Source organism: Enoplosus armatus, chromosome 5, assembly GCF_043641665.1.
Source record: "Enoplosus armatus isolate fEnoArm2 chromosome 5, fEnoArm2.hap1, whole genome shotgun sequence".
Taxonomy (NCBI): domain Eukaryota; kingdom Metazoa; phylum Chordata; class Actinopteri; order Centrarchiformes; family Enoplosidae; genus Enoplosus; species Enoplosus armatus.
In genome coordinates, this window is record NC_092184.1 from 5355263 (window position 1) to 5373625 (window position 18363).

The 18363-nt window shown below is 39.2% G+C and overlaps 1 protein-coding gene across 1 annotated transcript; it reads left to right on the forward strand.

Annotated features, from left to right (window-relative positions):
* The first annotated feature begins 921 nt into the window (after positions 1-921).
* On the forward strand, positions 922-16503 carry LOC139285056 (cullin-5-like). Its single transcript, XM_070905492.1, has 19 exons — positions 922-945; positions 3004-3113; positions 4374-4473; positions 5597-5773; positions 6374-6515; positions 6780-6925; positions 7403-7483; positions 8750-8843; positions 9426-9556; positions 10297-10404; positions 11700-11764; positions 11895-12027; positions 12150-12281; positions 12981-13104; positions 13954-14129; positions 14449-14610; positions 15250-15368; positions 15674-15797; positions 16309-16503. Exons 1-19 carry the CDS (start codon positions 922-924, stop codon positions 16501-16503), a joined length of 2343 nt encoding a protein of 780 aa, XP_070761593.1.
* The last annotated feature ends 1860 nt before the right edge of the window (positions 16504-18363 follow it).

Sequence of the window (18363 nt, forward strand, 5' to 3'; positions counted from 1 at the left end):
GTTGCCACACCAGTGCTGGAGGAATCCTCTCTGAGTCTTAATTGTTGACAAGGTTTTAACTTCTTGATTTGATTGATGATTAACTGACTCAGAGGGCAAAGATTACTCTTTCACTTATCTGTGTGAATGTGTATGATGTGTTGAAGACAGCCTGCAGCACTTAAAGATAAGAACTGATGATGAAAGATACATTTAGAGAAGTCATCACTGTGCTTCCTCTGGTTTTCACTCTCATCTGCTGATGAGATAACAACGCATGTTGGAAAAAGTGCGTCATCATTGTGTTTTTTTTATTACATTAACTCAAGTACTGTACTTACATACAACATTGAGGTACTTGTACTTTACTTGAGCATTTCCATTCTATGCTACTTTATACTTCTAGTCCACTGCAATTCAGAGGCAAATATTGTACTTTTCACCCCTACATTTATTTGACTTTAGTTTTTCATTATTATTTTTTATGATACCCTGGGGCATACGTTTGCATTATAAAGTTAGGAAACAAAAAACTATTTAAATTAGATAAATTAAATAAAAATGAAATTAACATTTAAAACAATGATGTTCAAAAGCTTTGCACATTACGCTACCTTAGACTATATATATGAATTGTGAAAATAATTGTGTGAATATGTATGTGAAAAATAGTCCAGTGGTAAAACTACAGAATCCTTAATGAGGCACTGATGTAGAGACAGTAGCTTGGTGCACGTGCTATATACAAATAAAATAAAAACATATATAACGATAAATAAAAATATCTTTAGTAAAATGTCATCAATATAGGCTAATCCTTAATTTGTTGGGTTTTTAGCTACAAGAAAGTAAATTCCAGTGTGCAGGGTTACCATGACCTAATCCTGAGCCAGCTGTAGTACCTGTCTCGCGAGACTCCGCGAGGTGATAAGTTGAAGAAACATGGCGACGTCTAATTTGTTAAAGGTAAGAAGCACTTGAATATATCGTATTTCATATATTTGTGTGCAGGTTTAAACTCTTCGTTTTCATATATTTTCACTATTAGTGCAGATATGTATTCGCACTATTATGGCACATATAAATATGCACTAAAATAGGGTAAATATATGAATTAAATGCACAAATTCGTGCGCGTGAAGTCACAGTTGCCACCGTTGTCGTTGTTGAAGTCCGGTGTTGTGTCGGACTCTGTTTCCCCAACGATGTGTTCCCCCTGCCTCGAACCGAACCCCAACCGGTCTTCTTCTGTGGTTCTAAACCAAAACTCAACATTAGCTGTTACCCCAATCAAGTCGCCTTGGCGACGACGAACCATACCCTGACAAGACCCTTAAAAAGCCTTAAACCCAACACTGGAGAGCATGGGGAACACGGCTCCAAGGGAAAATGAACTTCGACACAAGACACCCCTTCACGTCCGCAGCACAACCGTAAAGCTCTTTCTATTTGGCTAATTGTTGCTAACGTGCCAGAGCCTTTATTTGGGCTAACGTTAGCTAACAGCCGGCATAAAACCCCGATGTCCTCTCAAGATGATCCTGCAAAATACACACGTCTGTGTCCACAAGGCCTGTGAAACACAATTTATCCAAGTAGCTAAACAGTTAATGAGTGCTGTCTGTGAAGTTGACTGTGTAGAGTTTGTCTGAACATTATTAGCGAGCAAAATACTTAACCGCTAGTCACAGACCAGATAGCTGAAAGGCTAGCAAGGTAGGTAGCTTTGACAGGCGGCCCGCCCCCGTGTGACACCTGGCACTTAACTTGGCCCCGGCTAATGTAAAACCGTTTCAGGACACCCATGGAGGTGGACAGATAGAGCCACAGGTTCCTGCTAAAGTAGCCGTTGTGTTATTTTACTGATATTTTGTTGACCTAACTAGATGCTGAATGCAATAGTGGACCCTTCACCTCCATTATCACAAACTCGTGTGGTGTGGACCACAATTCTCTACACAACAAGACCCCAATGTTTGAATATGGTTTTACACTACGGTAATGATTATTTTTACTATTCATGTAGCTGTTATTCGTTATGAATCTGTTGTGGTTTAAGTTTTAAGATCTCAAAAACAATGGCATATGCCCCTCAAGTTCTAACATTTCTTAGTCTGATCAGGAGCCTAAATATACCCAAGTATTCATGTTATAACCATATGTCTCAAAGAAAAACTAGGTATTCTTTGTATTTTTGAAGGGTTAAGTTTTATGTGAAAAGTGTTGGAGCACTATTTCCAAAAAGACCAGGAAATTACAAGGAAGTAGTAGTGCTAAAAATGGATGCAAACTGTTAATCTGTTAATCAATTAAGCCGTTTATAAAGCAAAATGCCAACTTCTCTAATGTGAGGATTTGCTGCTTTTCTGTGATTATATTACACTTTGAATATCTCCTCAGTTCTGGACTGTTGGTTGGACAAGTCATTTGATCTCCAAGAAGTTGTGTCACTATTTTCTGACATTTAATGGACTAAATGATTAGCTGATTACTTCAGGAATTTTCTGTTAAGTGTAATAAAGCAGACGTAAAAAAATATGGCCTCTGGGATCTGGACATGTAAGTGAAAATATGTATAAAATGGCTTAAATTAAGTATTGGAAGAGGTTGATATGTAGTATATGTGAGTGAGATCAATGGGAAGCGTTTTAAATTTTAAAGAAATACTATTTTAAAGTAATAACTTATTTTCCTTATGTAACCCAACCAATTCAATGCTCCCACGTTAGCCAGTAATAATAGAAGTGATAATAAGTGTGATATGAAAAGCACTTCTTAATTAAAAACTTGCTTAAGTTAATGTAAAATTATCAAAAGCTATTCTATTGCAGTAACATTTGAAAATCTAATTAGCCTGCTTGATCCCAGCCTTGGTCTTTCCTCATGCTTTATGTATGTCTTTGTATATTTCTTCATGTCTCTTTGTCTTCTCTTCCTTTTTTTCCCTCAACACCTCCCTTCTCACTGCTGTTTTTCATCCTTCCTCCTCTTCCTCCCACTCCACCCATCCCATCTCTCCTCCAGAACAAGGGGTCCCTGCAGTTTGAGGACAAGTGGGATCTGATGCGGCCCATCGTTCTCAAGCTGCTCAGACAGGAGGCCGTCACCAAGCAACAGTGGTTCGACTTGTTCTCGTAAGAGATGCTCTCTGCTCTGTCCTTTACGTCTTTCTGTCTTATTTAAGAAAGTGGTCGAATGCAGGATCAGCACAGCTGCTGCTGCCGATGCTGCCTCAGATCCTGAAAACAGTTGCCTTACTTTGAAAGCAGAATGGCACAACAGGCTGCTCACAAATCACTGCATACTATTTTGGTGCATTTCAGCAGCACACATGCATGAGATGGGTTTAGTTTTTACCAACAGGTGTTGTACTTTATGTAATCCCCACACAATGTCATACATTTGTAGTTAAGCCTGTTGTGGGATTTCTCTCACTCATATACTGGGATGAAAAGGTTTTATTTATAGACTTTAAGGATAGTAATTTTCTTCCATATTTGATGTGTTTCCCTATGAAATAGGATGTTGTGTTGTAACTTAACAAGGGATTTCATAAGACAAAAATTGCAATTTACAGTGTTGATGCCTTTTTTGCTTATCCCAAAGCTGTGATCGCATGAGGCACTTTTTTGTTTAGCAGGTGTGAGGAGGATTATTTTTCCCTGTGGTCTAAGGATAGAGGGTGTTGTGTACTGTACAGAATATAATTTGTGATTCATGATATTGGGCTATATGAATTAAATTGACTTGACTTATCTGACTAACCTTAAATGACAAAGGGGGTAATGTGGAGAGTAAAAGTGGTCAAGAAGAGAAAGTTGGTGATTGCTCTTTTTGGTCTTGAGAAACAGAACGAGAACAGGAACATGGAGAGATTGTTTGTGACCTATCATCTCATCTAAGAGCTCTGGAAAGACAGGTCACATTTCAAGGGGTATTTCTGCAAGTAACGAATATACCATGTGGGGTTAGAGACATGTTGAGTAAAGATCCAGGAGAGTGCTCCAGAGTTTGAGGTGCATAGTTTGGAGGATCCACACACATGCTGGGACATAATCACTGAAAATGAAAAGTTGAGGCAGAATTCAAATATGTATCCTATGTAATCACTGCCAGTTGGTGTGTTGCTCTGCAAATTAAATTACACAAGGGAACAGCTCAGCCTGTCATTGTTTGCAGGACTCTCTAAAACATTGGGTTGAAATTAAAACCTTGTTCTGAGATTGATACTCCTTAGTGCAACATAGGCTTTTTGAATATTATATTGGGAAGCACCAGGACCTCCCAAAGCCTTGCCGTTTTCAGTGGCAGCAGTCTGCATGGATGGCTTCACCATCACCTTACTGAAAGTCACATGTACTTACTATCCCGTTTCCCTCTGGTCTGTCCTCCAGAGATGTTCATGCTGTGTGTCTATGGGATGATAAAGGACCAGCCAAAATTCACCAAGCACTCAAAGAGGACATCCTAGACTTCATCAAACAAGCACAGGCTGTAAGTAGTGTGTGTGTAAGTGTGTTTGGACTGGTTTGATTTTTATGAGTTTGTTTGTTTTTAGTATTAGTAAGCTCCTTTCAGACATGCACCCCTTTACATTAATTTGACGGCAATTCAACATGTTGGTCTCATGTCAGACTAAGCACCCTGGTCACTTTTACAGTCACAATGGCAATCTTACCAGGCCGGACCTAGTAACATGTGTAACATCTTCCATTCATGCCAACGGTTGAATAAATGAATAGACAGAGTAACAAAAAGTTTAGGCAGACACTGTAAAACCAAAACAGGCCAATGATGATATCTGTGACTTTTGGGTTGGTGTTACTAGATAGTCGGGCCACATTGTCTTTCTTTACAACACTGGCTTCCTGTGTAGTTATTTGTTTCTTATATCCCAGCTAGTATACCATGTTTTTAGTGCTTTCATAGTTATTAAAAAGACAAATACATCTGATTCACAAGAGCTGTGACGCTGTTTACCAAAACAAGGTTGTAAACTTTTCAAGTAAAGGTGTGGACTGCCTGTCCACCTCAAGGTGTGATTGTCTTTACAGCTTCAGCACTTGGTGTGGAAGTTAGTATGATTATTTTAGCCTCTTGGAAAAGGATGGCTAGTTTTTTGAGTCCTGCATGAGCAGTCCTGGCCCTGATCAGCAGTACCTACATGTATATGTAACCCTAAAGGAGACCACAATGGAAATAAGCTTTTACCGATATTGTGTTCTTATCCTCTACAATTGATTTGCATGTCAGGACTGGGTGACTACTGTCTTGTATTTAACTACACTATTGTCAATGTAATGTAATGTAATGTAATGTAATTGTTTGGAAAATAAAAATGTTTAGCACATCCCTTCAGTTGCTGTAGCTGAAGTATAAGGGGAGAATAGATGGATTTTAATGGTCACTACATATGTTTATGCTCTACAAACTTGACAACTGGTCCCCAGAGCATCCATAGTTTTAGACAAAATGAATGTTCAGGTCCATTTTTTAAATACTGCCTTTCATTACCACATCTGCTTTGGAAAGTGATAGACATACACATGTATTCACAAGTATTTGTGAGTTGAGCTGTACCATCTCTAACTTTTGCTTACATCTGTTGCCATGGCAGCGGGTGCTGAGCCACCAGGATGACACAGCACTGCTAAAGGCATACATTGTAGAGTGGAGGAAGTTCTTCACCCAGTGTGACATCCTGCCCAAACCCTTCTGTCAGTTGGAGATCACGCTGATGGGCAAACAGGGCAGCAACAAGAAAACAAACATGGAGGACAGCATCGTACGCAAGGTGAGAGGAGGAAGTGGAAAAACTCCACAGGTTGAGAGGTCAAGATTTGAAAAGCTGATGCACAAAGAGGAGGAAGGAGGAAAATAGATTAGTACAAAAGTAAGAGGAGGCAAGAAGCAACAAGAAAGAATGACCTAAAATCATAAACAACTAAAGGAAGTTAACAAGACAGGAGGAAATAGCAAAGGAGAGGAGTTGTAAAAGGCAGACGAGATGAAGAAGTCATCATATGGAGAGCATGTGAGGAGTCGCTCACATAGAGGAAAACATATCAGTGTTACACGTAGGTTGTAGTGAGGAGCTAAGGGTCAGCTAGCCTAAAAATCCTCCTATGAGAGAACACATTAAAGTGTGAATCATGGGATATTTGTTTGATCCCTGTTAGGAGGGTCTCAGTCCTGTAGAGGAGGAAGTTGTGGGTGAGGGAATATGATTCAGCAGGCAGATGGAAAAAGTTTTGTTAAAAGCACGTCATAAATAAGTTTGATGAAAGGGCTTGACTATTCTTGGATGGCAGGAAATGTTGTTATTATTATTATTCAACACAGTTTTGGTGCACTTGATGCACATTCCTTACTGCCCTTACCTTGTGTTTTCCAGCTGATGCTGGACACGTGGAATGAGTCAATCTTTTCCAACATTAAGAGTCGCCTGCAGGACAGCGCCATGAAGCTGGTGCACGCTGAGAGGCAGGGGGAGGCTTTTGACTCCCAGCTCGTTATAGGAGTACGAGAGTCGTACGGTAAGACAGACAGAAATGAATACAAGGGAGGGCACAGAAACACAGAGATGAACACATAAAAATACAAATTGTTACAAGCACAAATAGAGACATAACAGTGGTTTCTGTCCATTTAAATACCCTGTTACTTCTTTAGTTCTACTGTAAATATTCAGGAGGGGAAAAACAGAAAACTTACGGAAGACTGCATGAACACTAATTAAGAAAAAACACTACAGTTAATGACCACTTTTTGTCCCTTTCTCTGCCCTTCTCTCCCACCAGTGAACCTGTGTTCAAATCCAGAGGACAAGCTGCAGATCTACAGGGATAACTTTGAGAAAGCATACCTGGACTCCACAGAGAGGTTTTACAGAACACAGGCACCGTCCTACCTGCAACAGAACGGCGTCCAGAACTACATGAAATATGTACGCTACAATACTATTGATTATTAAGTGCAGGTGTTTGGTATTAAGGACATGATTATTTAAAATGTGGAAAAAGAATGCCACTAATGAATACTCTGATGATGGGAGGAGTGCTGTTAATGAGTCTACAAAACAGATGGCTCCTGTTCAACTTCTTCATACTCAAAAGTAAAGGCAAAATAGCCAGTGTGAATAGATTATGGAAAACACGCAACCATGCAAACTGGCATATCTTGTGTTTTTGCAGAGCAGAACGTCATCCAAATTTTCCTCTGTTGAAGATTCAAAGAGTTTTTTTCTGTATTGATTAAAATAGCAAATGTGTAAATATGAGTAGTTAATATGGCATTGAGCTAAATGTTGTGGACAGATGGACAGAGAAAACAGATTGTTACCATTGGTGTGTGTATGAGAGAGTTTTAATTATTGGTTTATTAGTGTTTGTGTAACCTTATGTTAATGTGTGTTTCCCTGCAGGCAGACGCAAAGCTGAGAGAAGAGGAGAAGAGAGCACTTAGATATCTAGAGACACGTCGTGAATGTAACTCTGTTCAAGCAGTAAGTGTCTTTGACAGGATCTGAAATATCAGTACTAACAATTTTATTTTCAGTTTCTTTAGCCTATTATTTCCCTTATGCCATCCTGAATGTACTTTTCTTTATTTTCAGGTCATCAGATCGCATACAGTACATTGAGCCGGACCCATACTGTATTTTTGAGACTGTTAAAAAATCTGATCATGAGATATCTGTCGATATTTGCTTTTTTTGTAACATAAACGCAGAATTTTTGATGAGAATCTCTTAAAGCTGCTCTAATCAATATTTTTAAATAACAATGGATTGAATAATGTGAAAGGGGTTGCTTGTAGACCTCACAGAGAATTATCAACCGGCTCCACAATTCCCCTCAGATCTACAGAGCGGCTTAGTGTCTTTCAGCTCATTGTTTTGATTTTACTGCCAGAAAAAATATTGTTTTGTTTATTTCTCGCGGTAGCAGGCAGCTAAAAAAAATCTCTGATAAAGCACCAAACAGCAAACAGACAAAGTTAGAGGCTATTTGATGAAGAAAGTGGAAGATTTAGCCACTAAAGAGGCAGATATTTTTCTCAGGAGTTGATGGAAATCGAAACAGAGTTGAAATTATTAATTGATTATTAATGAATGGGCTTACATTTGAATGATTTGCCCTGTGTCTCCTGGATGTGCAAATAGCAGTATGTCAGTGCCGTGGTTACAGCTTGTTGCGCTGCCCACAAATGGTCAAATGATTAATTAATGAGATATATACTAAGCAGGAACTTGTCAGTGCTCTCTGGTAAAAAAAAAACAAAACAATGGAATGAAGACACCTAAAACATATCTTTCTGACTGCAATTTCTTTTTGCCTATTAGCCAACATCTATGCTGATAATACCATACAGACAATATATCTGATAAGCTAAAATTGGTTGATAATATCAGCCATACCAATGTATTGTCTGGGTTCTACTGTATAATTAACAGTTCTTTTACTCATTCAGCTCACTTTGTTTTAGAAGACAGTTCAAACAGGCACATGCAGAACAGAATAGGATAGACTGAAGGTTTTGCAGCAGATGTTTGCTTCTGTTCTGAAATGTGGAACAGCATACCAGGGTTTGTAAAAAGTCACATGGACTCACATGTTGTCAGATCTGACTGGGTTTTTCGAGAATGACTGACTGAAGTATCCTGAAAGAAGACTCTGACCTTTCAGGAGTCTAATTAAATGTATGTGATTCCTAATATATTTAAAAGTTGCCCTTATAGTGAGTCTTTGTTTTCTGTGTATCCTCACAGCTTATGGAGTGTTGTGTGAATGCTCTGGTGACCTCGTTCAAAGAGACAATCCTAGCTGAATGTCCAGGGATGATCAAACGCAACGAGACAGACAGTGAGTACTGCTGCACTGTTGTCACATCAATGGCATGTGATTTATATGGAGCATGATAAAGTAAGCCTAGATGTAGTGGCATCAACAGTCACTATTGCGTCAGCCATGTAGACTTTAAAAATAGAAATAGCTTCCTCCAGTGTTGGTTGGTTTCCTGCCAAGGGGAGCCAGTAGAGCTCTAGAACCTGCCAACCACAGTCGTAGTTGAAGAGCATTTGTCCCATGACACTTTTCCTGTCTGTTTTGCTGTGTATTGTTGGGTTTTGCACTGAGGATCACTAACAGCGTTAGAAAACATCAGTCTTATAATGCCTGCTACCAATTATTATTATATGATTATTATATATACTACTATAATTGTCATTATTGATATTATTATTATTGTTGTTATTGCTAAAAATTATGTGTAACTTTATGAACAAAGTCTGGTGGAGCCTGAACCCGCAGCAGACTCTATGGAAGTCTGTAGAAAGTCCACTTCAGGCCCAATGCGGACTTGACGAATTGCAAGTGCAGGGAGTTTTGGATTCCGCCAGTATTCTTCTTGTCCTGTGTGTAACACTGATTTTCCCCCGGGGGCAGAGCTTCACCTGATGTTTTCACTGATGGACAAGGTTCCCAATGGGATCGAGCCCATGCTGAAAGACCTGGAAGAACATATCATCAATGCTGGACTAGCAGACATGGTGGCTGCTGCTGAGACTATCACTACTGTACGTGAACAAACGCACACTTCAACAATTAGTTAGCACATCTCAATCTGATTTTCAGTTCAGTTAAAATATATCTATATACTGTATATATATATGTGTGTGTGTGTGTGTATATATATATATATATATATATAGATATATATATGTATATATATATATATATATATAGATATATATAATTAATTATGTGTCATGACATATATATATATATATGTATATATATATATATATATATATATGTATATATATATATATATGTATATATATAATCATGACACATAATTAAACCCAAACATTTCATTTATTTATTCTGCAAACAAGTACAATCTGAATGTAGAACCATCCATTCATGGTGTTACAGTGTAAAGAGGTGTTTCACTGTGGAATGATGATGTCTGTGAGTTTGGACCAGATTACCTGCCACATGGACGCCGTCACTATCAGACTTTTTAGTGTGTATTGTCTAATAGTAATTTATAGTAAAAAATGTACAGTTTGATGTAATTTAGAATGCCTGACATTTGACATTTACTTTTGGCGACAGGATGCCAAAGGTAATAAAACACATTTTTGTTGAATCACCGCAGGTTAAAATTTCATTAATTATTACAACAACCGCTTGCCGAACTACTGGATTATAATTTCAACCAAACTTGTGCAGCCATATTATAATTAACAAATGTACCTCTTTAAATGTACAGTAGTTTCAGATGTGTTCGTATATGTATGTGTTTGTCCAGGACTCTGAGAAGTATGTGGAGCAGTTGTTGACTTTGTTTAACCGCTTCAGTAAGCTGGTGAAGGAGGCCTTCCAGGACGACCCTCGCTTCCTCACAGCAAGAGATAAGGTCTGTTTTATCCGACTTCCAAAACGCTGCACAACTACGAACTATATAATCTGAAGAATCTCCTTTTAAGGTGTTGATAACCAGCTAAATGAAAATGTGAATGATTTAATGATTTTATATCTCCTCTGTGCTAAAGGCGTTTGTGTTCATTCCAGCTGTCTGTCTTTGCTTTGACCTCCTGCTTCCCCTCGTCTCACATTTGTCAGTCAGCAGTCATTCTACATTCAGATTTAGATTTATTGACTCAAGACCATGTTAACATGGCATGGTGTGCATGTAATATATACCGTACAGTTATAAGAAAACAATGCAACATGGAAAGAATAAAGTGCAACATAAATTACTTTGTTAAACATTCAATAACACTTTATTTTACAGGTTTTCCTAGGGAAGTTCCTGGAAAGAACTATGTAATTATAGGTAAAACACAGATGGTGTTCAACTGGTAAACAACCAAATAATCAATTCCTATTAGAGAGTAACTTAACACCTCTCTGGTTGAAAGTGTCATCACCAGCATCACTGATGGTTGTGGTTTTTCATCCTTTTCGGGAATTCCCTTTGTGTCTGTAGCAACTGTCAGACAAATACAACCAACCACAACGTAAGACATTACAGTTAAAGACAGATATTTAACAACAGAGTGCTCCACAACAACATCACCAACAATCAAGAATTAAGTACAACAAGCCACTAAACTCTCTCAGTGCCTCAGAAGGCTGGAAAACTCCACAGAAACATGAATGAAATGCAAGTTAATGTCTGTTCTTATTGGTCAGCCCAACTAAAACAAATGACAGTCCATATGTCATGATGTAAATATTAAACTCTGAGATTCTTAAACAGCATGATCTACTAGAAATGATCCTTGAATGGATCAAACTACTCATCCTTCCTCAATCACATTATAATTTGGTCTATGGTTAAGAAGCATTTCAAAGAGTCCAGGCAACTCTGCAATCTCTTGTGCTACGGAAACGATTTGTTGATTGACACAAAATGAATCTGAATGTAAGGATTTGCTGCTTTTCTCAGTTTAAGTCATTGTAAAGTAGTTTTCAACTGTTGTCAGACAAAACAAGCATGCCATCTTGAGGTCTGGGAAATTAATTTCAGTGTTTTCTGAGCTTCTATAGACCAAATGAGTAATTGTTTGATCAAAAGCATAACCAACTGATTGATAGATAATATGAACAATTGTTAGTTACAGTTGTTTGGTTCTCTGGTGCTTTGGTGCTGTGCTCTGTTAGGACAATGGTGGTAATCAGTTTTACATGTTTTCTGTTCCCCTGCAGGCTTACAAGGCTGTTGTCAATGACGCCACAATCTTCAAACTGGAGCTGCCTATGAAACAGAAAGGGTGAGTGGTTTGTGCTTGTAGATGTGGAATGACTCATTGTTAACTGTGAATGCAGTAATGCAGCATCAGAATCATTGATTAAAACTCTGTTGTGGTGTGTATGTAAATGTGTGAATCCCCATCCAACCAGCGTGGGTATGAAGACTCAGCCGGAGTCAAAGTGTCCTGAGCTGCTGGCAAACTACTGTGACATGTTGCTTAGGAAAACTCCTCTCAGCAAGAAACTCACCTCAGAGGAAATCGAGCTCAAACTCAAAGAAGTGGTGAGTCTCTGTCCCGTTAGCCTTGCTTTTACTAAACTGGACTCAGTTTTAGGTGATCTATTTTCAGACCACTTTTCCTGTATTTTCACTCCAATTTCTTCTTTTATCTTCTCTCCTTGCAGCTCTTGGTGTTGAAGTACGTCCAGAATAAAGACGTGTTCATGCGTTACCACAAAGCTCACCTGACCAGGCGCCTGATTCTGGACATTTCAGCAGACAGCGAGATTGAAGAGAACATGGTGGAGTGGTTGAGAGTGAGTTGCACCAGAGCTGTGGCACCAATATTACACCAAAGAGCAAAAGCATACTTCCCATTCGGAAATTTAAACATATCTTGCCACAAAACATGTTTTTCTATTTAACAACAAAACAAACTTCGCAAATGCATCAGTGTTTAATTTTGTCTCAACACAAAGAAGTTGTACATGAGCGTTACCTAAATCTGATACAATACTTGAGCTAAAAACTGATTACATATAGGACATATAGACATACATTTGGTTAGTGGAAGAGTTTTAAATATTACAGGGAAGAAAGGTAAAAAAAAGAAACAACTTCGGCAGGCTCTTTCCTCGGTTTGTGCAAAGCAGCACACCTCTGACACATCATCAAGGTAAACAACCTTGCTGTGCTGTGGAAAACCAGTTGTGCAGTCCCCGCATGGTTGGGCGAGGTTGCTCACTCACCACTATCACCAAAACTGCATAAAATATTATGATCAAATAAGGAAATATCTGGTCAAAGAATAAGTAAACAAGACCAAAAATGTGACCAAGAATTTAGTACCTTTGGTACCTGAATGTTTTTTATACTATGCTACAGAAACATTTTGTTTGTTTGTTTGCAAAATTTAGGTTCAGTAATCAGTCAGCTGCCCCTTGGTAAAAGGAAAATGTATGAAAACAGCTACGCAGTAAATTAATTGTCTTCTTTTCTCTTCTTTTGTGCTGTAGGAAGTAGGAATGCCTGCCGATTATGTGAACAAGCTGGCCAGGATGTTTCAGGACATCAAGGTCTCAGAGGACCTCAATCAGGTCTTCAAAGAGATGCACAAACACAACAAGCTGGCACTGCCAGGTACCACACACACGCAAAACAAGCTGCCATTTCGTCTCTTAACATAATCACTTTACATAAAGAAACTTGACAAAAGAGTACAAATCAGTAGAACATTACCACTTTGTAGTAATGTGTCCCTTTCATCAGATCTTTAGGACAACATACCCTGAACACAGTTACAATTACAGCAACAATACTGTTCAATCAGGATTTGGATGCATTTGGAAATGTTTGCATTTTAGACTTTGACACCAATGACAACTTGCTTAGTTTGTTTGAGTGAACAGGGCGGCATTTGGTGTTTTGCTGAAAGCAGTTATGAGGACTTCATCAGATTAAATTCACCATTCACAGTTTTGATGTGTCTGTGTAACTAATAAAGACTAATTATGCCATCATTAAAGCAATGGCAGGGGTGGCTCAGCGTCCACTGATCACAGGGTTGGCGTTTAAATTCTTGGCTCCTCCCATCCACTTGTTGGTGTCATTGAGCAAGGAACTCCCGATGGTTAGGCCAGTGTGTTTGCGTGGTAGCTCACTGCCATTGGTAATTTATAGTGTGCACTAGTTTCAGTTAAATCATCATATAATGTGCATTTAGGATCTCTTGCATCTCTTACTTACTTCCATAAGAAATATATGCAAACATTTCTGTTTTTTCTTATCCTTCCTTCTCAGAATAACTGCACATTTGAACAAGTCATGTTCGGGTGCTTGAATATTTCTTTGACAATAACTAAATACTGAAGTAAATAGTAACTCTAAGGTGTGCCTCATTTTGCAACCCAAACATAGATGTTTCTCTTGATGAAAGAATATATCTTAGTTTCACTTTATCAGAGTTCTTTTGCCCCTTTTTCCCTGCAGCGGACAGTGTGAACATTAAGATCCTGAACGCCGGAGCTTGGTCAAGAAGCAGTGAGAAGGTTTTTGTCTCGCTTCCCACGGAGCTGGAGGACCTGATCCCTGAGGTGGAGGACTTCTACAAGAGAAATCACAGTGGTCGCAAACTCCACTGGCATCACCTCATGTCCAATGGCATTGTGAGTGAGCTGTAAAAGTCAATAACACAGAGTTCCTGCTGCCATAAAGACCCAGCAATCCGAATCTCATGGTGTTAAAATACAGTTTTCTTCACTCCTGGAATATAGGAGATTTTGGAAAATATTTATCCCAATAATTTTGGAAATTATTGGGATAAATGTTCCCTTTGTTTATCTTCTTCGTATTCTTCCTCACTTTGTGAGTCAGGCTACCAAACCAAACTGACCAGAGCAACACTGTGTCGCCATTCTGCCAGAGAGAGGACACTCTGCTCTTCTCACCTCCTCTGCCTTCTCTTTTGTTTCTCCTCTTGCTCAGATCACGTTTAAAAACGAGGTGGGTCAGTACGACCTGGAGGTGACGACGTTCCAGCTGGCGGTGTTATTCGCATGGAATCAAAGACCCAGAGAGAGAATCAGTTTTGAGAACCTCAAACTGGCCACAGAGCTGCCTGACGCAGAGCTTCGCCGTACACTCTGGGTCAGATCAAGGAAACATTTTAAATGACTTTAAATGATTATTAAAAGATTATTTCAATCCACCAATTACATTACAAGTATACAGGATCAAGATTTTTATTTATAAATACATTCTTTGCCACTCATGGGCACAAGATACTGCCTGCGCTACACAGCCAGATATCAATATCACTAATCTACATTCATATCTTAACTCTCTGATGTTTATAAGTGGGTACTGATATTGTATCAGTTTATTGGAAAAACCTTCCTCCATGTACAGGTAAAAAAAACAGACATCTCTAGGATCAAAACTTCTTTTCATCTATGAAAACAACAGCAGGAGTGTTGGGGAAGTTTTAAAGATATTAAACCTTTCTGGCATCATGCAGGAATGTTTGTGAAAGCAGTGGTAATTACACAACAATACAGTTGTGTTGTGCAGTCCTTTATAGGCGTTACACATAATCAGAATATGATCAGCTGAGTCTGAGAGTGCATCAGACAATGTGGATGGTGGTACCATAATGCAAAGTGACTGTATAGTTTGTTCATAGCATAAGAAGGAAACACACAAACATGTTGGCAGTATCTATGACTTAGGAACTGATGATGTTTCGTATCTTAACTTTACTTCTTCTACTCTTTTGTCTCCATGCAGTCGCTGGTGGCCTTCCCCAAGTTGAAGAGACAGGTGTTGTCTTATGACCCTCCAGTTAGCTCACCCAAAGACTTCACAGACAGCACACTCTTCTACGTCAACCAGGAGTTCTCACTCATGTATGTTTTAATATTGACTCTAGAAATTAGAAAAAATATGATATACTTCCTGTTTCATCGATATTTTTTTTTCCTAAAAACTTGTGATACTGAGGAATGTAGAAGTTTTGAAGTCCTCATTGATCCATGATTTCAGCTAAGAGATGTATTTTAAACAAGTGTGTATGCAAAAGGTGTCAATATTACCAAAATGGTCTGCTCCCCACCAACAATGCATGTTGTTAACTGACACCTCACCATAAATGGCTTAAACTTAATATATTTGAGATATTGATCATCTGTGTCTTTGTGGCTTATTTTCTCAGTAAAAACTCCAAAGTCCAGAAGCGGGGAAAGATCAATCTGATTGGTCGGTTGCAGCTGACTACAGAGCGAATGAGAGAAGAGGAGAATGAAGGAATTGTTCAGCTCAGAATACTCAGAACTCAGGTACGAAATGTAACACTCACGTTGGGCCTCATTCACTAATAAATGCGTAGAAATGTTCTTACATTGTGCACAAAATAAGTGTGCATGCAATATTACTGTCGGATTCATGACACGTTCGCACCGGCCAATTTTGTTCTCACCACCATGCAGATGTTAGTAACCCCAGAATCATTCTAAATTGACAGGCGTGTGCCTGCTATTTGCAATCAGCATACTGCCATGTCCCCATTTCTCTATACAAGCAAATACGTTTGCCTAGAGGTGTTTCATGGAGAAAGCGGTTAAGTTGTTGTAAGAGAAGCATAGCACCCAAAGCCAAAAAGCAAAAGAAGTGTTTCCTGGGGAGTGACCATGGTAAAAAAAAAAGAGGCTGAGCTGCAATATCTTCCACCAAAGATAAATATGCCATCTTAATGCCTACTTGGAGGTAAATCCAAATATTTTATATACCCTGCATGCTTGTTAAAAGCTTGTAAAGGTGTAACATTTGCTTCTTTTTTTTCTCATCCAGGAGGCCATCATCCAAATCATGAAGATGAGGAAGAGGATCAGCAACGCCCAGCTGCAGACGGAGCTGGTGGAGATCCTGAAGAACATGTTTCTGCCTCAGAAGAAGATGATCAAGGAGCAGATCGAGTGGCTCATCGAACACAAGTACATAAAGAGGGACGAGACGGACATCAACACCTTCATCTACATGGCCTAGGCAGCGAGGGAGGGAGCACTTTCTTGCTCTGTTTTTTTCTCCTGGCCTGCAACCGGCGCTTTTAAAACCCACGAGAGGAGGGGGATGAGGAGCACAAGGATGTGTTTGAAGAAGAGGAGAGGGGGAATGATGAGTTGGGAGTGTGTTGAAGGACGGGGAAGAGCCTTTTCAACAAAAGTGTGGATGTTTTTTTGTGTGTTGTCAGAGTGTCTTTTGGAGGCACAGAGTTGAGTCATCGGACTGTCTGTTTGTCTCTGCTGCCCTCTTGTGTCGTTCAGAACAGATGGACGGCAGCGCGCGCCGTCTGCCAGCAGCTCAGAAGAAGAAAAAAAGAATAGTGACATTATTAAATTAAATACTTCCTGCCTTACTTTCAACAGCAACAGACTGCAGAGGATGAGGAGGAGCAGTGAGGAGGGAAGGGAGGACAAATGTAACAAGCTGATATCAGTCCTTTGCTTTCACTTAATGCCACAGCTGCCATCTTAGCGGAAGCCATTTTGCATCCCTCCTATTCTACATTTGTCTTATTTTTGAACTGGGAATGCAAAAAGCCGCGAGTGAAAGCTGCCATTGAGGAGGAGCGGACACAGATGGAGAGATTAGTTGAAACTACCATGGAGTATTTTGCCAAATTGTGTGTGTGTATGTTTGGATGCATGGTGTGTATCTGGTCTTTTAGATGTGTGTATGTGTGTGCACTTTCAACAGCATGCTGCTTTATGATTTTTGTTTGTCTTTTTTCAGTGGAGGATCTGTCACACTTTGTGGTTGTGTCTGAGAAGGTTGGGAAATCAAGACCAGCCACCATTTAAATGCTGACATTTAGCTTATCTTTTCATTCCCTGTGGCAGGTAAAGCTTGTCAACAGGTAAACAAGTATTGTCTGGAGACCCTCGTCTGTGTTAGGAAGTGATCATACTGCAAACTATTTATTTGGTGTGTAAAGATTGTGAGATTAAATACCAGCTGAATACATCAAAGAGGGGCACGTCTAGAATTGTGACCAGGTACTTTCAGGTACGGCAGTAAAATAGAAACCCAACACACTTACAGAGACTAGATTGAAGCTCCATTACATAATTTTCACCTCCACGTATTAATCCACGTAGTGTCATTCTTTGCACAATGTCAGTACCAGGAAAATGCTGTTAAACTAAAACAACAGAAATGTATTTCATGAAGGTTTCAAATGAATGAGCTGCTGTGTGGGGTCTTTTTCCCCAATGAGAACGCTGTCTGAGCTATTGTAGAGTTCATATAGCCATCATGATTTTATTCTCGATGGCCAGATATGTATGTGTTGTGAGGTCCAGTTCACTGTAAGAAATGGAAGTCAAAATCCACGAAACCCTTGCCAACATTGAGCTGAAGCTGATGTAATGCATCAGAAGTCTGACTGGGCTTTGCTCTGTATTCTCCACTAGAGTGGCTTTGCATGATTCACAGTTCAAAGAAGTCATTTTTCATCTTATAGTGGCCCTTTATGCAGCCCCTCAGTTCACTGTGTCACTGTGCCCTGTACTTGGTGGGCGTGCTGTGCCTGGATCAGATTACAGATGACTGTATAGTTGTGACATCACAACCTTATGGAAGTGCTGACGGCTCGTTTAAAGGCACCGTTTCTGAATACGGGCTGTGTGCATTTCTCTGTGGACTGAGCGTTTTGATACTTTCACTGTATTTATACAGCACCTAGACCTGCTTTATAATCAAAAGTGACATTTCTTTCTACAATATGGGGCCTTTAAACTATATTTTGTGACCCAGCAGATTCTATAATAATAAAAATGATAACTTTATTTATACAAGTTACAAAGTGCTTTACTGTCAAGATTTTTGTCAAGTAAACAAAATCAA